This window comes from Pongo pygmaeus, chromosome 12, assembly GCF_028885625.2.
Source record: "Pongo pygmaeus isolate AG05252 chromosome 12, NHGRI_mPonPyg2-v2.0_pri, whole genome shotgun sequence".
NCBI classification, from domain to species: Eukaryota; Metazoa; Chordata; class Mammalia; order Primates; family Hominidae; genus Pongo; species Pongo pygmaeus.
The window spans coordinates 110,129,579-110,154,809 of NC_072385.2; the positions used below are offsets into that span (position 1 = coordinate 110,129,579).

General features: G+C 35.2%; 1 protein-coding gene across 2 annotated transcripts in view; it reads left to right on the plus strand.

Moving 5' to 3' along the window:
- ATAD2B (ATPase family AAA domain containing 2B) overlaps positions 1-25,231 on the plus strand; it is a 174,967-nt gene that overhangs the window by 100,326 nt on the left and 49,410 nt on the right. For both annotated transcript variants that reach the window (XM_054476527.2, XM_054476528.2), the window contains exons 16-19: positions 218-529; positions 3,886-4,021; positions 13,242-13,428; positions 24,985-25,170. In XM_054476527.2, the coding sequence (XP_054332502.1) occupies positions 218-529; positions 3,886-4,021; positions 13,242-13,428; positions 24,985-25,170 (821 nt within the window). The remainder of the gene's footprint in view (positions 1-217; positions 530-3,885; positions 4,022-13,241; positions 13,429-24,984; positions 25,171-25,231) is intronic.

The following is a 25,231-nucleotide window of genomic DNA, read 5'->3' on the forward strand; positions in this document are numbered from 1 at the left end:
AAACATTTTTAATCTTAATGTAAGTATTCAGCCCTTTATACAACAGTTTTGTTTGGTGATTTTAAATGGCTAGTTTGCATTTTGCTGGTAAAATTGCACAGAATTATTGATTCAGTATTGATTATGACTTTAGCTAAAGATATGTATATTTACAAAATATAGTTGGTGCATGGAATAATGAATGTACCTTTGCTATCCTTCTCCTTTTGTGTATTAGGCTACTGTGGAGCTGATATCAAGGCCCTGTGCACTGAAGCCGCCCTGATTGCACTGCGGAGGCGTTATCCCCAGATCTATGCTAGCAGTCATAAACTGCAGCTGGATGTTTCCTCAATAGTGCTTAGTGCCCAAGATTTTTACCATGCAATGCAGAATATCGTGCCTGCTTCCCAACGTGCTGTGATGTCTTCAGGGCATGCACTATCCCCCATCATAAGACCACTGCTGGAAAGAAGCTTCAACAACATCCTAGCAGTCTTGCAAAAAGTGTTTCCTCATGCTGAAATTAGCCAGAGTGACAAAAAAGAAGGTACTCTAAACTACTTTTTTATATTGTTAAGATGAAACAAATACAGGAATAAATAAATATAGTTTCCTCATAAGATTATTTATGTGTCACTTTTGTAATATATCTGTTTATTCAGTACTGTATATTCCAGGCCTGGCATATTGCCTGGCATATGGTAGTTGCCTGGTGAATGTTTTTAAGACGAATGAATGTTCACTTTTGGGACATTCTGATCATCTTAATGTAGGGCTATTACTATCTTTAGAAAGTTGACTGTAATAATAATAATAATAGGTTAACCTTTAAAGCCCCTAAATCATCACTTATTAATCCTTTTTTTTTTTTTTTGAGATGGAGTTTCGCTTTTGTTGCCCAGGCTGGAGTGTAATGGCGCAGTCTCAGCTTACTGCAACCTCCGCCTCCCGGGTACAGCGATTCTCCTGCCTCAGCCTCCTGAGTAACTGGGATTTCAGGCACCTGCCACCATGCCCGGCTAATTTTTTTGTATTTTTAGTAGAGATAGGGTTTCACCATGTTGGCCAGGCTGGTTTCCAACTTCTGACCTCAGGTGATCCGCCCACCTTGGCCTCCCAAAGTGCTGGGATTACAGGTGTGAGCCACCACGCCCGGCCTGTTAATCCTCTTAACAGGCTTGCAGGTGAGCACTCTGATTATATAGAGCAGGGGAGTGGGAGATGTAGGCTGGTAATTTATTTTTTTTGAGACAGAGTCTCACTCTGTCACCTAGGTTAGAATGCAGTGGCCTGATCTTGGCTCACTATAACCTCTGCCTCCCAGGTTCAAGCAGTTCTCCTGCCTCAGCCTCCCAAGTAGCTGGGATTACAGGCGTGTGCCACCACGCCCAGCTAATTTTTGTATTTGTTTGTTTAGTAGAGATGGAGTTTCACCATGTTGGTCAGGCTGGTCTCCAACTCCTGACCTCAGGTGATCCACCCGCCTTGACCTCCCAAAGTGCTGGGATTAGAGATGTGAGTCATTGCTCCCAGCCTGGTAATTTAATTAATATAAGGTCATTCAATAAGTTCTGGGGCCTGCATCAACCCAGGGAGTCTGATGACAGCCCTTGCTCTTACCTGTCTTGCTATAATGCTTCTTTGGATTAAACTAATCATTTTGTTGTTATTGGTAGGGCACTCTGCAGTGTGCAGTGCTCATAGGAGTGTAAGGTATTGGTAAGGGAGTAAATAAGAACTTCGTTTTAGAGGATCTTGAGTTTTATCAAGCCTCAGATTGTACTTTGCACCTGAGATAAAAACAGAAAACTACCTTTAAAAACATCACTCATGGCTGGGTGCGGTTGCTCACGCCTGTGTAATCCCAGCGTTTTGGGAGGCCAAGGCAGGTGGATCACCTGAGGTCAGGAGTTCAAGACCAGCCTGGCCAACATGGTGAAACCCTGTCTCTTAAAAAAAATAAAAATAAAAATAAATAAATAAATAAAATGTAACATCACTCATTTACAGAAAAAACATTTAAAAATTAGACTGACATTCTAATCAGAGTATAAAGCTCATAAACTTTGAAGGGAAAGTAATGTCTTTTGATTATCTTAATTTCTGCAATTCCTAGCACCTTGTCTGGAATGCAGTCTGCACCAAATAGAAAATTATTCAGAGAACTATACTAACATTAAAAATATATATAGTAAAAATTGTGAATATTGTTCAATGAATTCTTCTGTCATAAATATGTTTTTCAGAAACTTTGTTTAGTGACAGACTCACATAAGATACCACATGGAATACCTGATTTCTTAAATTTGGCAGACAGAGGGGAGTGAATATTTTACTGAATATCTGTGAGCCAGGCACGATGCCATGATTTGTGTATTTTTTATTTCTGAATTTCATAACTGGAAATGTTTTTCATATGTATATTATGTACCAAAACTTCCCAAAAAACTTATGTCACCTTTAGAAAATCATAAAAACCTCATCTTTCCTTTGGAGAGATTATCATAACTTTTTATTTCCATTTGTGAATTACCATTTTATAGCATTATTATCTATGTTTTCTTATAGCTTTTTTGTGTGTAAATATAAAGTTTGCTTTAGTTCCAGTTGGTGGAACTAGTTGCCATGAACCAGTGGAGAAGAGCAACCAAATTTTATTTGATTATCAATAATTGGTTTTTGGCTATTTAGTCATATTTTATTCTGGCTTGTTTTGACCTTTAATATTTTTCTTACATAAATATTTCCTTGTGTATGAAATTATCACTCAAAAGATACTCAGTTATTTCCCAGATTAAAATATGACTTGTACTAAATATTTAGCTTTTTTTTGTTTGTTTGTTTTGAGACGGAGTCTGGCTCTGTCACCGAGGCTGGAGTGCAGTGGCGCAGTCTCGGCTCACTGCAAGCTCCGCCTCCTGGGTTCACACCATTCTCCTGCCTCAGCCTCCCGAATAGCTGGGACTACAGGTGCCTGCCACCATGCCCGGCTAATTTTTTTGTATTTTTAGTAGAGACGGAGTTTCACCATGTTAGCCAGGATGGTCTCAATTAAATATTTAGCTTTTAAAAGCCACTCGAGATCTCTATCTGCCAACATAATTTAGCATCTCATTTTAGAATGCATCTGTGTATTTTTTGTTTTGAAAGGATATGATTTCTCTTAATCTTAATTCTCTCTCATATCCCGTACACATGTAGCATTGCTTTTTGTTGAATGAATTGTCATTTTTAATTAGGCATTTTTGAAGTATAGCAACAGCTGTTCATACTTCAGGTGGTAGTCCAGGTAAGCCTTTAAGTGTTGCATTCTCAGTAGAGATTTTAGTTCCAGTTAGCTCCCTGAGTGGTAACCTAAGGCCCACAGAGAGAATAATGCTGTATGAATGAGTGTATTTTTAAGATTAGCTTTGACGGAATTTCTGACTCCATCTTAACTACACTAAGATTTCTTTGAAAAGGTGTATCCTCTTTAAAAAATAAGGGTCAATTTGTTCCTTGTTGCTTTTATAAGAACTGGCCTTGACTCAGCTAACCTACTAATTAAACCAAATATGAAATGGACTGGTTTTGGTCAAAATTAACTCAAAGATTTTTAGTTAAATAGGTGGGATTTTATGAGAGTGCCACATCTTTTCCAGACTTTTTTTTTTAAGCCAGTCAGTGAGTTCTTCCAAATTATATCTCATAATACTTAAGTAAATAGTCTGTAAAGGTGAAAGTGTTATATTAATTTTGTTTATAAGTATTTTAAAAGCTGCAGTTTGTCAGTTTGCCTGTATTATTTGATAGATAACTTATTAATGTCATTTGATTTTTTAACCCAATTTTTCTTAGCTTTGGTAGGGCACTAATATTAAATGACTTTATAAGCCTCATAACCATTGTGATTTTTTTAAACAGATATAGAAACTTTAATTTTAGAGGATAGTGAAGATGAAAATGCTTTATCAATTTTTGAGACCAATTGTCACTCAGGATCACCAAAGAAACAGTCATCTTCTGCTGCTATACATAAGCCCTACCTTCATTTTACAATGTGAGTGATTTATATCAAATTTCTTTGTATTTAGAGTGATTTTTGATACTGTATGATTAGAATATTTTTACTTATGGATATAACTGTGAGGATATTGTTTTTCTGTTGTTTGGACACAATTCTGGAAAACTTTTACTATGTATTCTTTTTCATGTGGTAATAATTAGTTTGTTGGTTAACTATTTAGGTGTTTTTTTCTCCAAGTAGAAGAACCTTTCCTGCTACTTTGCTTTTTTTTTTGAGACAGAGTCTCACTCTGTTACCCAGGGTAGAGTGCAGTGGCACGATCTTGGCTCACTGCAACCTCTGCCTCCTGAGTTTAAGCTATTCTCGTGCCTCAGCCTCCTGAGTAGTTGGGATTACAGGTGTGTGCTACCACGCCCAGCTAATTTTTGTATTTTTAGTAGAGATGGGGTTTCACTATGTTGTCCAGGCTGGTCTCGAACCTCAGGTGCTCTGCCCGCTTTGGCCTCCCGAAGTGCTGGGATTATAGGCGTATGCCACTGCACCTGGCCAAGTTTCCTTTTTTTTAAAGTAATGGTGTGAATTTTTTCCCCCATGGAGGCAGAGGAAAGCTTACCCTTAGAAAGTCAACTCATGAGCCCTAACTTTATTGCTTTTTATTTAAACTAAAATGGGCAGAAATGAAATATTTGCCATGATCTGGAATACTTTAATTTGTAGTAAACTTTAGATGATCATTTAGGTCTCTAAGGCTGCTAAAGAGATTTTGATTTAGAAATTGTTCAGTAATTAAATAACTTTTTGATTTTCTAGAAACATTATACTTTCATAATTTGGATTTTATGATTTTTCAATTTACATTTACCCTTTTATTATCTGTGTTAAAGCAAGTTTTGCTGTGCACTATAATAGGTAAACACTTTTAGTGCAAATGTAATTTTAAATTAAGAGGCCAAATAGTTTTCAAATACTAACAGCATCTTTACTTGCATTTGCATAATTAGCCCCATAGTTGAAGGACCATAAAGCTTCAGTCAGGTAGATCTAATAGCACTTCTATTAGAAGAGGCTGGATTGTTGTGTACTTTTAATATTTTGAACAAATTTAAGTCTCCAACTTGAAGTTTTCCCATGTAGATTTTGGTGAAATGTTGATTTGATTATTTGCAATGATAACCCTTTCTTGTTTTTCATTTTTTAAAATGAGCCTAAATTACTTTCATCTTCTCTTTTTTTCTTCGTATGTTCTTTAATAGCAAACTCTTTGTAAGTTTTTTTCTTCTTCTCCAGATCCTTTCTTTTATGCTCTTGGGGAAGTTTTTTTATAGGCTATTCCAGCATTTTACAAATTTGTTTTATTGATAGTTATGAGAAAGCCAATTTTTTTTTTTTTTTTGCCTTTCACCTGGCTAGCCTGTGTGTCTGTGTCTCTCTGTCTCTCTCTCTTTCTCTCTCTCTCTCTCCCCCCACTTCTTGCCTCCCTCCCTCCCTCCCTCTCCCTCTCTTCTTCCCTCCCTCCCTCCCTCTCCCTCTCTTCTTCCCTCCCTCCCTCCCTCTCCCTCTCTTCTTCCCTCCCTCCCTCTCTCTCTCTCTCTCTCTGTGTGTGTGTGTGTGTGTGTTTGTGTGTGTGTGTATGTGTGTTTGACAGTTATAGTTATTTGGATTTGTATTATGTAGTAGCAGAAACTAAGAAACTATCAAAAGATGTGTTTAATTTTATAAGATAATTGTCGTCAATAAAGGAATACAGAAATAGATTTTGATATTAGAAAGTATCATGTGCAGTGTTAAGTTTGACTTTTTATTGAGGACATTTCCTGCCACTGATTTAATGTGAAACGTTGGTATGGCTCATTTTGTTTTAGCTTTTCTGAAAGAATTGGTTTAATTTTAGCTTCCTTTACATAAGCTTTTCTAGTTCATTCATTTGACTTTGATTAAAGAGACAGCTATATGCTAGAATAAGCATTTTTTAGATGTTTTAATAATATTTTTTCACTTATTTCTTTATTCACCTGCCCATTTATCCAATTTTTCTTTATTTACCCTATGCCAGGCATTGTATGAGATGCTGAAAACATAAGCATGAATAAGATATAACATAGTTCTTACTTTGGAGAAGGTCTCATTGTTGGGGGTGACAAACATTTCAATATGGCGAAAGTGCTATGAAAGCAGAACTAATTCTGCTGGAAGTCTGGGAAGGTTTCACAGGAGAAGTAGTGATATTTGCTGTCCTTTTCATTATGAAGGGATGGGAGTTTGCATCTTGAGTGCTTTTTACAAATTAGATACTCTTTTGTTATGTAAAGATCTGTGCTTCATATTCAGTGATATATATAGGCCCCTCAACAATCATATAGCATTTGTGGTATCTTCATTTTATAGATGAGGAAACTGAAGCACACAGAAGTTAAATAAATTGCCCATGATCATGTTGCTAGCAGGTGGCAGAGCCAGACTCTGTGCTGTTTGTTTCCTAAGATCATATTTTTCCAAGTTATTTCTGAGCTTAATAAGTAGCTAGGGAATTGCATTGCTTCTTTAGGTAAGTTGAGCCATATATTTCACACTCTCCAAGAAGCATACACTTTAGAATTAAGGCCTTTAGTATGGGCAACATATAGTCTTTTTTGTTTGGTTGGTTTAGTTTTCTGTTTGAGCAAGATACGTTAGCATTACAGATCAAGGCAGTAGAAAAGGTGCTCGGCCAGAAGAAAGCATAACTTTAGTGCTGGTTTTTAGTCACGCTAGCCTGGGTATTGCTGGTGAATTTCTAGGAATAGTCTCCTGAAACAGTGTTGAAACCTTTTCTTTTTTACATTTAATATAAAGGAGAAGTCAAGATAGTTAAGGTTTACCAATCTGGTAGAGAAGCTTTATGATGGAAAATAAATTTTCTTTCTTACTTTATATTACCATAAGGGTGATTAGAAACAGAATTTTCTGAGGTTTTTCAAATGAAAATAGCTTTGTTTTTTCTGATTAGAAAGATGATATACACTGTAGAAAATTCAAGTAATAAAGAAGAGCATAAAGAAGAAAGTAAAAATTAAAGCCCCAGCACCTGCAGGTAATATTTGTTAAAGTTTTGGTGACCACACTTCCATGTCCTCTCTATGCATGTATAATGTATAGACCCATACATTATCTGGATTATATCCTCCTATAAGTTGTTAATATAACTTACTTTTTCATCCAGTATGTTGGGAATATTATTTCATGTCAGTGTATGTTTAATATCACTGTTTTAAGATAGCTGCATATTATCTTACACTTTGGATATTCCATAATTTATAGACCCTTATTGGTAAAATTTGAAGTTTTCAAGTTTCTTCTTTTATAAACAATAGACTTGTTTCTAAGTATACATCTTTACACCACTATCTGATTCAAAGCATAAGGTAAATTTTAAGAACTGCGATTGCTGTGTCGAAGAGTGTATACATTTAACATGTTGACACAGATTGTTAAATTGCTTTCCAGAAGGCTTGTACTAGTTTACATTTCTCATACTAATGTATGAGAGTGGTATTTTTCTTATACCATTGTCAATTTTGAGCACTGTCTTTTAAAATCTGTACAAACCAGATAGATGAATATAATATCTTTTTGTTTAGTTGACTTGTTCATTTGTTCTTTCATATATTCATTCACTCATTCAAATGTTTTGTGAAAGTGCCCATCATGTTCCAGACATTGTCCTGGGTAGTTGGGATAGGTCAGTGAACAAAATAGGGTAAGATCCTGGCCCTCATTGAACTTATATTTTTAAATGGAGGAGACATTCAGTAAAACAATAAATGTAATAGCTTGCTAGATAGATAAACTGTTAGAAGATAAGTACTATGGGGAAAAGATGTAGAAGATAGTAAGAGGTTGGGGAGTCCCTAAGAGTGGAGTGAGTTACTGAATACTTTTGGGCATACATTTTGGCATATTTAGATCTATCACATATAATTTCAGAAAAGTTGTGCTTTTCTTCCACTAGTTGTGAGGATATCCATTTTGCCATCCTCTCATTGATAATGGCTATTACAATTAATTTTTGGCTTATTAATCTAATAGATAAAAGATGTCTATCATTATTTTCATTTATATTTTCTCATTTTTTTTAAATCTCTGTGTTAATGACTACCATTTTGTTCTCAAGCCTAGATTGCTCTTGAGCTTCAGACCCTGACCAGTGGCTCATCTCCTTTTTGTTGTACCATGGATCTTTCCGTACATAGCTGGACTGTATCATACGCTCCTTCTCTTCCTGTGACTCCTGTGAGCCATCATTCATTCAGTTGTCTCAGCTAGAATTTGACATCATTCTCAACTTCTTTCCTTTTATTTCTTTCTTTGTCTAGTCAATGACCAAGTCTTTCTGATTTTTCTTACTAAGTAAGTCTCATCACAGGCTATTCCTTCTTTCTCTAACACTATTCTTGTTGAACTGTCATTCACATGTCACGTCTGGGTTACTATAGCAGATGCCTGATTATCTTTCCTCTCATTTGCCTTCTTTCAAAACCCTTTCCCATACTGACAATGCTGAGATAGAGTTATCTTCCCTAAACATGTATATGATTATCTTGTTCCTCTAAAGTATCTTAATGCTTCCGCATTGTCTTCAGTACACATTCCAAACTTTTTTTTTTTTTTTTTGAGACGGAGTTTCATTCTTTTTGCCCAGGCTGGAGTGCAACGGTGCGATCTCAGCTCACTGCAACCTCCACCTCCCAGGTTCAAGTGATTCTCCTGCCTCAGCCTCCCAAGTAGCTGGGATTACAGGTGCCTGCCACCACGCCTGGCTAATTTTTTATGTATTTTTAGTAGAGTCAGGGTTTCACCATGTTGGCCAGGATGGTCTCGATCTCTTGACCTCATGATCTGCCTGCCTTGGCCTCCCAAAGTGCTGGGATTACAGGCGTGAGCCACCGCGCCAGGCCACATTCCAAACTTCTAACATGGCTTACAAAACCCTTTATAGCCCTTCGTAGTCTAACTTACCTTCCTTTTTCTCTCCCCACCCTAGTACCTTTACTGTACCCTCCACAACTTGTCCCCAGTACTTCAAAACAAACAAACAAAACCAAAACTGGCTGTGTGAACTGTATTAGTTACCCCAAAGAGCCATGTTCTTTTTTACCGTTGGTCCTTTGCACATCCTGTTTGCAGTCTTGAAATTCATCTCTTGTACCTCCAATCTGTTGGGTTTCTGCCTTGGGTAACACTTTTCCAGGAAGGCCTTCTATGAGTCTCTAATTGGTATCTTCCATAGCACTGTGTACTTAAACAGTACCACTTATTAATCACATCGAATTATGGTAATTTGTGTATTAACTTATTTACTAAATACCACTCAGTTATGAGCTCTGTGATAACACTGGTATTGTTTGATACTTAGGGCTAAGGCATTCAGCATAGGAGGCATTCTATAGTTATATAATTAAATAAACATTTTAAAAAGTTTCCTATTTCTATTTTCTTTTTGAATTGTCTTGTTTTACGTCCTTTGCCCATGGAGGTTTTTTCAAAATTATGCATATAAACTCTTTATACATTAAGAACCATTCCTGTTTATGACAAATTCTTTTTATTAAATTTTCTTTTTATGTTTTTTCAATTAATTTGGTTTCTGAGATAGGATGTCTATGTTGCCCAGGGTAGTCTTGAACTCCTGAGCTCAAGTGAGTCTCCCAACTCAGCCTCCCAAGTAGCTGGGATTACAGGCATGTTCTACTGTGCCCTGCTGTATAGCAAATTCTTTATGCCATTTGGTTGTTTGCTATTTGGTTCAGATTATAATTTTTGGGTTACAGAGGTTTTTAGATTATTATGAATTAAAAATATATGAATCTTTTAATTTAAATTTTGTGTTAGAATTCATTTTGTTTATGCTGTGAAATGACCTGAATCCTCCGTTTTTAAACATTTATTTTATTATCCATTTCTGTTCCTTTTATTTTATTTTATTTTTGAGACAAGGTCTCATTCTGTCACCCAGGCTGGGGTGCAGTGGCACCATCATGGCTCACTGCAGCCTTGACCTCCTGGACACATGTGATCCTGCCACCTCAGCCTCCTGGTGGCTGGGACTACAGGTGCACACCACCACACCTGGCTATTTTTTTTTTTTTTAAATTTTTTGTAGAGATGGGGTTTTGCCATGTTGCCCAGGCTCGTCTCAGAACACCTGGGCTCAAATGATCCCCCCACCTCAGTCTCCCAAGTGCTGGGATTACAGGTGTGAGCCACTGTGCTGCCCTCATTTATCTTTTATGATTCTTTTTTTAGATGAAATTGTTTCATATAAGAAAATATAAATTCTTATAAACTTTATAAATTTATATTCATAAATTTTATAAATTTATATTCATAAATTTTATAAATGTATATTCATAAATTTATGTTTATTATAATTCATATTATTTTATAATATATTATAAAACAATAAAATAACAAAATAATATTTTATATGAATTATAAGTATTTTATAATTCATATAAATTTTTATAAATTTATATGCATATAATTTCATTTTATATGAAATTCTTTCATATAGTGATTACAATTAATCATTTCCTAGGCTGCCTTTTATGTTTAAGTCTGTTTCTTTGATATATTCTACATTCTATTAATTGTTATTCTATAATATGTTTTAGTATAAAGTAGGACACATCTTAACATAGTGGGTTCAGAACCTGGGCTTTGCAGTCAAATGGGCTTGAATGACAATTTGAACTCTTCCACCTGGTTATACAACTTTGTAGTTAACCTCCACAGCCCTGGTTTCTTATCTGTTTAATAAAATGAAACTATGTGTTTCACAGAATTGTTAAGAAAATTGAACAAGAAATCTCTATGAAGTGCTTGTTACTAAAACATGTTTGAATGCATTAAAATTGGTAGCATTTTTTTTTTTTTGAGACTGAGTCTCGTTCTGTCGCAGTGGCGCAATCTCGGCTCACTGCAACCTCTGCCTCCCAGTTTCAAATGATTCTCCTGCCTCTGCCTTCTGAGTATCTGGGACTACAGGCACGTGCCACCACACCCAGCTAATTTTTTTGTATTTTTAGTAGAGATGGGGTTTCACCGTGTTAGCCAGGATGGCACCATGTTAGCCAGGATGGCCTCCATCTCCTGACCTCGTGATCTGCCAGCCTCAGTCTCCCAAAGTGCTGGGATTACAGGCGTGAGCCACCGTGCCCGGCTGGTAGCATGTTTTTAAAAAGTTTTCTTGATGTTCTTAACTTGACTATTCTTTCAGTTAAAGTTGTGAATAAGTTGAAACTCCCCTCCTCCCAAAAATTCTTTTGGGATTTCAACTTGAAAATTCTATGTGTATAAAATAAAAAAGTAAATGGCTTAGGAAGAATTGACGTGTTTATTATTTAGTCTTTGTGTTCAGGCTCAGTTTCACTCTTTTCTTGCTAAGACTATAATTAGATAATGTTTGTTTTACCTTTTTAATTTTTTTTTTTTTTTTTTGCAGTGAATAGGATCTCCTTTCCTTTTTTACAATGGTTATTGATGGTGTTTAGGAAATCTATTGATTTTTCTATTTCTTCTGTCTTGTTACTTTGCTGGTAGATTCTGACAGTTTTTGGTTGATTTCTTGGATTTGCTATTACATAATGATATGCTTTACAGGTATCAGTTTTTTCCCTTATTGCTTTCTATTAGTTCCACTTTAAATTTGCTTTATTCTTATTGCATTGCCTTAGAATGTCTAGTACTACCCACAGTGAGAGTAAACTTTGTTTCATTTGTTATTTTAATGGTGCTGTAGAATCTCGAAATTACAAGTCAAGTTTGGTTTAATATATTTTCCTTCTCTGGTATGGGGCTTTAGATGTCATCTGTCAGGGTAGGAACAGTTAGTTTTTGTTGTTACAGAAATAAAATTTGTGTTGGAAGAAGTTTATATATATATATTTGTTATTTTAAAAATTGTGATTGTTTTAGTTTGTTCCTGCTGCTGTAACAAAATACCTTAAACAGATTAATTTATAACAACCTACATTTATTTATTTATTTATTTTTATTATACTTTAAGTTTTGGGATACATATGCAGAATGTGCAGGTTTGTTATGTAGGTATACATGTGCCATGGTGGTTTGCAGCACCTATCAACCCGTCATCTGCACTAGGTACTTCTCCTAATGCTATCTCTCCCCTGGCCTCCCACCCCAGGACAGGCCCCGCTCCCTGTGTCCATGTGTTCTCATTGTTCAACTCCCACTTATGAGTGAGAACATAACAACATACATTTATTACTCACAGTTACGGAGGCTGAAAGTCTAAGATGAAGGCTCTGGCGGATGTGGTGTCTGGTGGGGGCTTGGTTTCTGCCTCTTAAGATGTTGCCTTGACCGCTGCTTCCTCTGGAGGGGAACAACAATGTCCTCACATGGCAGAAGGGATTGAAGGGACTAGCTAGTTTTATTATCAAGCCCTTTGATAATGTAACTAATCCATTCACGAGGGCTGACTGCTCATGACTTAATCACCTCCTAAAGGCCCTGCCTGTTAATTGAGTCCTACATTTGGGATAATCTTCAGATCCACCTCTTTGTCAAAAAGTGAGATTCCTAACATTTAACCTTGGATAACTAATAACTAAATGATACTGGAGTTTAATGCATCTTCAAGTTAATATATGTGGTATGATAGCAGGAATACCAAGGTTATTTTATTTTATTTTAAAGTGGATTTATTTTATTATTTATTTGTTTGTTTGTTTGTTTGTTTTTTGAGATGGAGTTTTGCTCTTGTTGCCCAGGCTGGAGTGCAGTGGTATGATCTCGGCTCACTACAACCTTCGCCTCCTGGGTTCAAGGGATTCTCCTGCCTCAGCCTCCTGAGTAGCTGGGATTACAGATGCCCGCCACCACATCCAGCTAATTTTTGTATTTTTAGTAGAGACGGGGTTTCACCATGTTGGCCAGGCTGGTCTTGAACTCCTGACCTCAGGTGATCCACCCACCTCGGCCTCCCAAAGTGCTGGGATTACAGGCGTGAGCCACTGCGCCCGGCCCTTAAAGTGGATTTTATACTTTTATATCTTGGTTATTAACATGGTCAGAGATACCAACATTTTAAAACCATAATTAATAAAAAAGTAAATCACTATACTAAAATAATATAGGACAGTTCTGTTAATTTGGAGTTAAATTGTTTTAATGTAAAAAATTTAGCCTGATATTTCATATTTGTCTTCAGAATGTATGACTTTGAAATAATTATGTCTTACATGTATTACAGGTCACCATATCATCAGCCAACCTCTTACAGGCCACGCTTATTGCTATCTGGAGAACGGGGCTCAGGTCAAACTTCTCACCTTGCTCCAGCACTTTTGCACACTCTAGAAAGATTCTCTGTGCATAGACTAGATCTCCCAGCACTTTATTCAGTTAGTGCCAAAACACCTGAGGAATCATGTGCACAGGTAGGTTTGTACCACATCAGAACACTTCCAACTTTCTTATTGCTTATATTTTGGTAGTATTTCTAGTGTGTAGTGTTACAGATAAGATTTTTTCAGAGTATGATATGAATATTAACTTTTTGTTGATTATTCGTTAGCATTCTAGTATTAGTGTAAAGGATCCTTTTGATGCATACAGTTTTTTAAGTGAGCTCATTGTCTTTCTCATGATCCTCCTTACTGAAATGTTAATACCCTGTGTCATTATGCATTGTAGAAAGGGAGTTTATTTTGCCTTTTTCTGACCCTCTGTTCAAAGCTGTGGTCTCAGAGCAGTTTCAGACTTCCGTCTTTTCTTAGAGCCTTATCATAGAAAGGGAAATTATATCCAATTTGAGATAATCAGAATTTAATATTCATATTAGAATAGTGATAGCAGTTCAAAAATTATATTTGTGTTGATAGTTGTATATTTGACATTTGATTTTCAACTATTTTGTATTTACTGGTTTGTGAAGCAAAGTTCTAGTGGAGCTGTTTATATTTCTTGAGGTTGTTATATATAACCATGGATATATTATGTCATACTAAAACTAGGGATGAGGGTAATACATTTTTTGAGCCAAGGGACCATATCTAAGCCACTGTTGTAACTCCGACAAGGTGTCTAGCTGATAGTAAGTGGTCATTAAATGTTTGAATAATAATGTTTCAGATAAATAAGTTAGAGAGAGGAATGCCACTTTGTACTTTGATACTTAGCCTACTTTTAGAGTTAAATAACGGGAGTAGTAACACTTAAAACATTTCACACAATTTTGTTGTTTTTTTCCCAGTTACATTTTCCGAATACTTAACACATATACTGTAATTATCTAACTGAAAGCCATTTCCTACATTGTAGCAAGAAATATGCATTTTTTAAACAATTCATAGTACTATTGATTTAGTTTCTCTTTTACTCACAGTTCTCTGGATATGAACACCCTACCAGCACTTCATCACTTTTAAAGCCCTATTTAAAGGTTTCTTTCCAAAACCCCTGAATTAAATGCTATCTATCAGTATTTTGCTCCCAGTTGACACATTTAACTCATCCTGGGTGTGTTTTCCAATAATGTTGATTTATATGTTTGCTCATATTTTTCTTTTTAGAGAGACAAAATTACTGCAGGTTGTATGCAAGTAAGAGAATTACTCAGTACCATTTAAAATAAATACAAATGATTTAGTAGAAAAATATAAATCAACAAAATTGACCCCAGAGAAGAGAGAATCTAAACAATCACTGTGGAAGAAGAAATTCAGCAAGTATCTTGAAACCACTAAACATAGATGGTTTCACAGGTGAATTATTTTAACCTTAAAGGATAAGATCATTTTGATGCTAGTCAAACTGTTCCAAAAGCACAGGAATAGGAGGAAAGCTATGAAATTGGCAAAACCAACAATATCACATCTTTCAGGGAAATACAAAATAAAACTGTAGACCAATCTCATTTAAGCAATGTTCATAAATAAATTATTACAAATGAAATCTAGTAGCGCATCAAAAGAATAATATAACATTACTAAAGCATGCAAGATTAATTCAGTTAGACATTGAGAGATCTAAGTATTGGAAAGGATACATTGAATTTGTAAGTATTTGCCTATGATGTGATTAATTATATGGAAAACTTACAGTGTCAACTAAAAAATGATGTAAGACAATAAAGAAATTCCATAAGGTGGACACTTTTAAAGTTAATGTTTTAAAATGATAGTTTTCTCTTATAAATACTATAATAAGTTAGAAATATAATGGAAGAAGAGGTCCCAATTGAAATAGCAACTAAGTTTACCTAGGAATTAGCAGAAACAATATGAAGGGACTATGAGAAGAAAACTAAAAGTTGCTGAGGGGGACAGTTGAATATATGAAAGACATACCTTATTTGTTTGTTTCCAAACCCAAAGGCCAGAGAAGTCTCCCACCAGGAATGCTCTCTGCCTTTCATAATATCATCAATCTTCTTCTTGGCTGGGGGAAGAAGCCATCTTTATTAAGGAGGCCAGAGCTGGCCTAGTCTCATGTATTCTTCCCATATCACTAAAGTAAATATATATATATATATGTATTTTTTTTTTTTTTTAGATGGAGTCACGCTCTGTTGCCCAGGCTGGAGTGCAGTGGCGCAATCTCAGCTCACTGCAACCTCTGCCTCCTGGGTTCAAGCGATTCTCCTGCCTCAGACTCCCGAGTAGCTGGGACTACAGGTGCGTGCCACCATGCCCAGCTAATTTTTTGTATTTTTAGTAGAGACGGTGTGTCACCATGTTAGCCAGGATGACCTCGATCTCCTGACTTTGTGATCTGCCCGCCTTGGCCTCCCAAAGAAGTATCTTTAGAGATTTGGCATTTGGGTCTCAAACCAAGCTTGTAGACTTCAAAATTTGGTTGTCTGAAACTAAAATCTCTACCTTGAGATCTCAGGAGCTTATGTTGTAAACCAAAAGCCAAGAATTTTGTTTGTTATCTTCAGTCTTCTGATCAACTCTTTTGAGGCAAGAGGTTTGGAATGTTCTACATAGATAAATTTCAAATGTATTTGATTGGGCAGTTAAAAATCTGTTGAGCATTCAGCTCCATATGTGAATGTACTTGTAGTGTGTGTATTTGTGTGCATGTGTGTGTACACACTACTATTAATCTTTATATTAGTAAATAGCAAAGCTTAGATGTTTTTTCTGCTTTAGATATCAATTAAATGTCAATATTCTCATCACCTCTTACTCTCAGCTCCCATGATCTGATCATTGCTCCAGATGTCTGCATTGGGAGTGAACCACTATATAGGAACAAGAAAGTCTGGGGATTTGGGATGAGCATATCTCAGTGAATACTTCACAGTGCCATCTGCATAGAGAGAGCCATGCCTGGCTAGAATACTTATGGTGACTTCATACTAATGATAATGTTGTGTTAATATGTGGAACTTTAGAGGAAGAAGCACACTTTGTTTGTAATTACTGTGCTAAACTTCTTTAGTTCAGAATGTAGACTCAAGTCAAATTATGCAGATTAAAATCTCAGTTGTGGTGACATTGGGCAAGTAGCTTAACACTCTGAGCCTTAATTTTCTCATCTGTGAAATGGAGATGACACCATGAGGTTATCAAATAGGCTTGACATATAGTCCTCAACGAAAGTTAGTTATAATCATGCTTATTACTATTACCATTGCTGCCACTGCTACTGCTTACAGCTAATGAATGGTAAGGCTTTAAATTCAAAGGCTGTGAGGTTTTTTCCTAAATTAATGTATAAATTAAGTACAGTTCTAATTATAATCTCCTCAAAACTTAGGGGGAGAAGTTAAAAAAAAGAGTTCTGTTTCTTCTAGAAAATAAATATGAGCGTAGCAAGGAGAATTCTAGAGGAAAAAGTGTCATTAGGGGGCCCTACCAAAATTGTAAGGGTGTAATAGAGTTACAGTAATAAAGAAAGTGTGCCTGTGCAACAGTAGACAAAGTAATAGAACAGAAGAGAGAATTCATGCTTAGACTTTTGTAGAAGTAGAATTTGATGGTGATGACCACAATGGCGATGACATTTCATATCAGTAGATGGAAGAAATGGATTATTTACCAAATGGTCTTGGAAAACTGGCAAGCTCCTCCAGTAGGGGAAAAAGCAAAACAAATAAAACTAGGATTTCCTACTTTTTTCTGTAGCCCAAAATAAACTCTACATGGGCAGTGGAACTATAAAAGTACTGGAAAAATTCACAAGGTCAGTATATTTATTATCTTATGTGTGAAAGTAATTTCTAAGCAATGCACAAAAACTAGAAAACATAAAGATATGAAGGAATTTGATTATATAAAATTTTAAATTACACATGGCAAAAAGCATTCTTTAGATTAAATTAATAGATATAGTCTGGGAAAAAGTATATTTGTAGCAGATATGTTGAGAACAAGTTTTCTAAATATGGGCAAATACCTTAAAATCAGTAAGAAGAAAGAATAGCAATCTAATATAAAAATTGGCAAAATAGAAACATGCTATTTATGGGGGAAAAGAAAAAGCAACCAATAAAAATGTGAAAAGATTCTAAGCTTCACTTAGGTGAAAATAAAGTATCAGATTTGTTTTTTTTTTTAAGAAAAAAAAGCTTGATAATGCCATTTGGAGATGTGGAATGCTCATACTTAGTGGAAATGTAAATTTATTTGATGTTTTGGAGTGTAATTTGGCACCATCTTTTAAAATTTCAAGTACCACATTGGTGTAGTGTGAGAAAAGAAAATAACATTTCAAGTACATATACCTTTTGACCCAGGAATTCTATGTTTAGGAATTTTTCCTAAAGATACGTTAGCTACAAGCATTCATTGCTAAATGGACAAGGATATTTGTCACTGTGTTGTGTGTAATTGCCACACGAAACATAAAGGCAAACAAACTGAATATTCCTTCATGTGGGACCAGCTAAAATTAGTTATGGTGTATCTTGACATACAAAGGAGTACTGTCTAGCCATTAACACGAATGAGGTAGATGTACATGGGCTGAAAAATGCAGGTGACATTAGTGAAAAAAGCAAGTATTCCCAAAAACTGTTAATATGGTTGCTTTGGCTTGGGGAGAAGGAATCTGCAAGATTGGGAAATGTGTGAACTTTGCCTATTTAGTTTATGCTATACTGTTTGGAAAATTCTCTTTTTTGAAGTTTTTATTTGACTGTATCAAGCAAGCTAAATATGAAAAAAATCACTTTGAAAGAGAAATATTTTCTTTTCTTTTCTTTTTTTTTTTTTTGAGACAGGGTTTTGCTCTTGTTGTCCAGGCTGGAGTACAATAGCGTGATCTCAGCTCATTGCAACCTTCGCCTCCTGGGTTCAAGTGATTCTCCTGCCTAAGCCTCCTGAGTAGGTGGGATTATAGGCGCCCACCACCACGCCCAGCTAATTTTTGTATTTTTAGTAGAGGTGGGGTTTCACCATGTTGGCCAGGCTGGTCTGGAACTCCTGACCTCAGGTGATCTATCTGCCTCTGCCTCCCAAAGTGCTGGTTGTAATCTAGTCATGAGCCACTGTGCCTGGCCAAGAGAAATATTTTCAAAGGTTTTTTTATTTTTGTTTATAGTTGTTCCTTATGGCTAATTTGTATATATATTCACAAACATTACTGGTTTAATGTTATTTAAGTAAAGATAAGGAAACACTTAGGAAGCATTGTAGTGAACTATATATTGATGTTATAGGGTTGTTTTTTTTTTTCCTGATTTTTTTCATGGCATCATTCTGAATCCTGCTTGGCCAACTTTGATTGTAACTTCATCCTCTGGTCTCTTGTACGCTTCTTGGCTTTTACTACTTTTTGTTTTGGTGGGAAGGAGAGAGGTGTCACTTGGTAGTGAAAAACAATGAAAACTCACTATTATTTTGGTTGTATTTCACTTTCTCTAGTACATTAAGGCATCTCATCTTCTCAGTTTATACCTAAGAGCTTCTGGGTTAGAAGTCGAGCTTACTCTAGAGTGACCCCTTCTGGATAGGCAGTCTGCCAGGACGAGCCATGATGAAGTGCAGTCATGATAGCAGACACCCACCCTCTATCTGAACACTGGCCAGAGACCAGATGTCTTGGCTAATCTGTGATTATATGTGTCTTAAGTGCATATTTAAAATTATTTTGCATTCATAAATATAACACTATCTTTGATAACAAATTTGGCAAAAAGAAGCTGTTATATAATGTAAGAGGAATTTTTAAATAATTGGTAAAGTTTGGCAAAACAGGTTATAAGTGGGTACAAAAGCCCTGGGGAACAGAGTGCATGAGTCAGGTGCTGAAACACTGGAAAGATTGAAAAAGATTCTCTTTTCTTCTGTTCTATATTCCTTTTTGGTTCTTCCTTTTTGCTTCACCTTTCTTGGGAGCTAGTCCTCCTATACTCAGAGTTATCTCTCTAAATTGATGTGTAATATAAGGGTTTAGTCTGTGGTAAGTTATTCTTGCATGTTTTCTCTTTTCCCCAGGCTCTAAAATACTTAATATAAATTAAGTTTGGTATTTAGTAGTGTAACATGAACATGAAAGGCAGTCTTAAAGGGAATCTTAAATCACTTTTAAAGGGCTGTATGTATATGCGTGGTAAGGTGGGAGACCCCTACTTGATATTGTTTATACTGTGGGGATCATGTTTCATTTTATGTCTATCCTTTAAAACATACATGCACAAGAATATACATGACAGAACTTTCTTTTCTCCTTCTGACAGATTCAGCTATTGATTAATATTATCAATTGGAGTGAAAAATGCAGAGTTAGTGTCAACTATATTAAAAAGCAATGTTTTTCTTATTGTTTCTTAAGATTTAGTGTGCATAAGAATCACCTGAGTGTACTTATACAAATTTCTGATTTTCTGGCTCCACACCCATAGATTGTGATTCACTCAATTTGGAGTGAGTCCCAGGAATCTGTACTTTGTAAAAATGCACCTCAGATATTACTATTCTAGGTTTTCAATAGCTCTCACTTTGAGCTATGGTACTTTAGCTGGTCACTAGACATTAGTCCAATATTTATTACTGAAACAAATGCGCGTGTGTGTGTGTGTGTGTACACACATATGTTACTGAGCATTTCACAGTCTTCTGAAGGCTTTGGAAGGAGAATGAGAACCCTTGGTATAGCCTGGAAGATTTATGGTTGCCCCCTTAAGTTCACAAGTAATTACTGAGTCCTACAACAAGGCAGGAGATGTTAATATCGGTAGTAAAAGACCTTTGGTATTAACACTCTTAAAAAACAAAACAAAACTATGATTCTCCTTTTCTGACATCCTCAAATATAATTTTTGCCTCCTGTATATTTCTATTGTTGATTTAGAAAAAAGGGACTGATAAGTGTGCTATATTTTATCTTTTTAATTATTAGAGAGGTTTCATTCAATTAATACATTTATATATGGTCTGAAAAGCTTTGGAGTTTATGTGCTGTGTGGTGTTGGGAATAATTTCAAAAGGTGAATAAGGTCTTTTCTTGGTGAAAATTTAAATGCATTTCTTTCCCCAGAAAGAAATTGTTATCTAGAATTTCACAGGGGAAATTCTTTTTGGTTGAATAGCATGAAGGTATTAATAATGTACTTACCTGTGTGTATACTTTGGTTGCTCTTGTGTTTGTGCTTATAGATTTCTAGATTTCTCTGTAGCAGTCTGTGTATACTTTGGATGCTTTTGTGTTTGCTCACATGGATATCTGACTTTTTCCATAGCAACACTTTTTAATTTTTTTTTTTTTTTGAGTTGTAGAGAAGTTAAATTATCCTGACCTGGAGTTTGTCACATTTACTGAAATTCTTGAAGTCCTTAGGGAATGAAAATATTAGAAAAAGAATTTAAGTGATTTAATTTTCATAAAATGCTAATTTGTGTTACTACCATAGTTCAGAAACTAGTACAGATGTGTTTTATAACAGGCTGATTTTATGTGCATGTAAAGAAATTTGTACCTTATTTATTGAATCCTGAATCTTTAGAGTCCAGACAGTGCCTTCTTTTCGCAAGAGATTCTCAATAAATCTTACATAAAGGCAATATAAATAGAGTAAAGGGATAAAAATGGAATAAAGCCACCAGCAATGCACAGATATTATTTATTTTAATAATTTGTGATAGCATGGCACAAAGAATTAAACTTATTTATTAGTGCCTTTTAATTTTTATAAATATTGAGGATGTTTTAGCTCCCAACATTTTTCTTTTACCTGTGCTTTATAATTTTAATATATTTATAATACTATTAAGTGATTGAGACAAGTTCTGGAAGTTTCTTGATGACATAAAGTTGTTTCCCTCTTTTCTATATTGCCCTCTTTAGGCAGATAAAAGTGATACTGGCTTTGAGCTTTCTGCTTCATTCACATTTGGGTTTAAAATTTTTCTAGTTTTCACTTTCTAAAGGAAATGGCTTGTTGTGGGACTATAAATTCTTAGTTTAAAAGTACACTAAATTTTCATGGATGGAACATTTTAATTTCATGGCTAAAATGCTGACTTCAAAGTTTAGCTTTTGAGATGATTAGAACTCTTGTAACTGTAAGTGCAGTTTATATCATGAGTACTTCTTTGGATGGATACTTCTAACTTCAATGGCCTGATTTTTGCCTTTAATATCTTTAATATTTAGAGGAAGTAGTTTGTGATTTTTTTTTAAATAAAGTTTAAAAAAAATTAGTTATCTAAAGTCCTTATGATGTCTGTGGCAAGACGGAGGTCAGAAGGAAATGGAGTATAATGTCATAAAGAATCAAAATGAACAGTTCACATATGCTGGTATTTGTTCATTTTACTTGTGCAAGAGTGCTGGTCATGTCAGAGGTATTTTGAAACGGTTGGTTCAGTAATTTGGCCTACTATCTTTTTTTTTTTCTATAACAGTTTTTCTGTTTTCTACTACACCTTGCACATCCACCAATCCAAGACACCCTATAGGTGAGTATTTTTCTAGTTCTCAAATGGCATCACTTGTTCCCAAGCCAGTTGCCGCTTCATTGAAACTAGGCTATATTTTTCTACTCTGAATTATCTGGTATTTGATTTCACAGAGTGTATTTTACTCCACACTTTAAAAGTTACCAGCAAACTCCTGAAGAGCTGTTTTTATATTACAGAAAAAAATCATAATAGTATTAAACTTTTTTTTTCCTGTTGCTTATACTATAAGAATTTTTAAATGCTATTCTCAAACTCTGTTCTTTTTGAATTTTTATTACAAAATGGGAATTAGAACAGACTGGTTATAAATCTAAAGAAAATATAAAAGTTTATTTTAATATTCTGAGATAACATAGAATAAGGAATTAAAAAGAAAGCTTGTTTTAATAGTGCTTTTTAGTTTTTCTAGAAATTAAGGATGGTTTTCCTCTAAAGGCTTAGGAGAAAAATTACAAAAATATTTCATAGATGTTGGTATTTCATGTAGTTAGGTGAATTCTCAATTCATGTAATTATACACTCATAGATCAGAAAGGCGAAGCCTTTTTATTTTTCCATGTTCATCTTAGACTTGCATGATTTTTTCCCCAATAGGTTTTCAAATATAAATTTTTTTTTTTTATCAAGAAGGACATTTTCCTAAAGGCTTTGGAAGTAAAAAGCTTCCAGATTTTTTTTTTTATTGGATCACTAGGATCTCATGTTCAATTTGTTAATTTTGAGAAGATGAGATGAAAATAAGAAATTTTTTGGAAATGTAGAAAAATTTCTAAATTTTTTAATGGGGTCAATACAACATCTTGTTCAATTTGAGTTCAATATCATGTTAATTTTGAGACAATTGGAGGAAAAAAAGAAACAGAAAAAAACAAACCTCAACTCTTAGAACTGGTGATGATTGTATGTAGTTCACCCTTGCAAATACAGTTAAGACACCTGTAGTTAACTTCTGACTGTCAAATTGTTATCACTTAACCTTCTGTTGCTTTGCTCATCCTCTTTGATACTTGTTAATGGCTAGATGTTCTCAACACATGTTCCTGGAAAATCTAACCTAGAAGTACTAGAATGAAAGGCAAAATTTTATTTTTTTAAAGGCATGTTTTCCTATCTCTCTCATACCCTGGGCATGTATGTCGTAGCTTGCATGGCTGAATTAAGTGATTGGCTTTGTGAGGTTTCTTAGTAACCTATAGCTGGTTAGTCTTTCATATGATCACCTTTCTTTCCTTGCTGACTCTCTCTCGTTTTACCAGCACAGAGTGGGGAACTGGAAAGTGACAAAAGGAGTTGGTCACTGTCTTCCACGTAACCATGCCTGATTTGGGTGGCATGTAATTTTTTTTTTTTAAATAAGTGCCTCAGTTGCCTTTGTGCTTCTGCATGGTTCTTTCCTTTTGCCAATATTTATGCTTGTTTTTCTCTTATGAATTTTCTACAAGAACTTTGGAAAAAAATAATCCTTGGATTTCCAAGATCCAGGATAGGAGGGTACGTGTTTGCAGAAAAGGTCAAAATTTGAGAGTCCTGAAGGAGTTGTACTGTACAACTGTTCTGGATTGGTGGATATGCAAATATTAAGGAAGGGAAGGAGCAAATATTACTTTTGATGTGAGTGATCGTAACATCTACATTTTTTCCAATTATTATTTGAGCTTCTTTCATCTGGTTTATTATTGAATTGGCAGTACCTTTTATTTTACACAGAAGGTTGAAAGCTGTATAAAATACACTATTTAAAAAATGTATGCAAGTGGTAAGCTTACTCATTAAAGAAAAATAATACTTTTGATTCTTAGGATAGTTTCCGATAATCCCAATCATTTTAAATATTCTTCTTTTTTCTTTTTTTTTTTTTTTTTGAGATGGAGTCTCACTGTCTCCCAGGCTGGAGTATAGTGGTGTGATCTCGGCTCACTGCAACCTCCGCTTCCCGGGTTCAAGTGATTCTCCTGCCTCAGTCTCCTGAGTAGCTGGGACTACAGGCATGTGCCACCACACCTGGCTAATTTTTGGATCTTTAGTAGAGGTGGAATTTCACCATGTTGGACAGGCTGGTCTTGAACTCCTGACCTCAAGTGATCTGCCTGTCTCAGCCTCCCAAAGTACTGGGAGTACAGGCGTGAGCCACCGTGCCCAGCTAAATTCTTATTTCTGTATCTTGTATATTACATAGGCTATTTGAAATGTGTTAAAAATGAGGGAAAATAAGTAGAGCATTTTAGGAATAGAATTCTCAAAATGGAAGAAAGATTTTTATAACTAAACTTGTTAAAGATAATGAGAAATGTCCTATTAACATGTCAGAATTTGTTGGTGGGATATTAAACTGTTGACTTAATAAGTAAGGGACATTAATTCAGCTTGGCAGCTTACTAATAGCCAACCTGGTCCCTATTGGTGTGTGTTGGCAGAGCGTGATTGAAACTATGGTTAAGACTTTTTAACACCTGAGGAAAAATTCATTCTGTATTTTCTAACAATGGAAGTGTCTCAGAGCTCTTTGCTATCATTTGCTCTTTAGATAAGTTAGAGTATTTTGTGACTATTTTATAAAATATTGAACTAAGATAATGGGAGGAGGTGAATGACTGTTTCAGCAAGTAGTTCATTAATTTTAAGCTCTAGGGTGGTACATCTCGGTTAAAATGATTATATATTGTATGATTTTAGTCAAGGTGCTCAAAAATGTAAGCTATGTTGTTCTTTTTGTAAAGTTTACTGATACCACGTGAATGCCATAGGTGTATGTTTATCTGTTTATTTGCAGCATATTTTACAGTGGTGTTTTGCTTTATTATCTTTACATGCTAGATAAGTGGAGCAATTTGATACCTTTCACTGTTAATATATACTGAATAGGAATAATTAAAGGGCAAAACATACTTTTTTTTTTGTTTTGGTGGGGCAAGGGTAGATTGAAGCTGTGTAAGGCTTGTGCATCATATCTTGAACTTAAATTTCGAGGCTGAAACTAATGACCATAATAGGCCTGACATATTTCATATATTTGGAGATTACTGGGTAGACTTTGGAATAATCAATTTGAGTTGTTTAATGTTGGTTTTTTTCCTTAATTAGATTTTTCGTGAAGCTCGAAGAACAGTACCTAGTATTGTTTACATGCCTCACATTGGGGATTGGTGGGAAGCTGTCAGTGAAACTGTGAGAGCAACTTTTCTGACATTGCTACAAGATATACCATCATTTTCACCTATATTTTTATTGTCTACCTCTGAAACCATGTACAGTGAACTGCCTGAAGAGGTAAGAACTGATTAAATATTTATCTTTCCTTATTATATTGTTCTAAAATAGTTGACTCTGT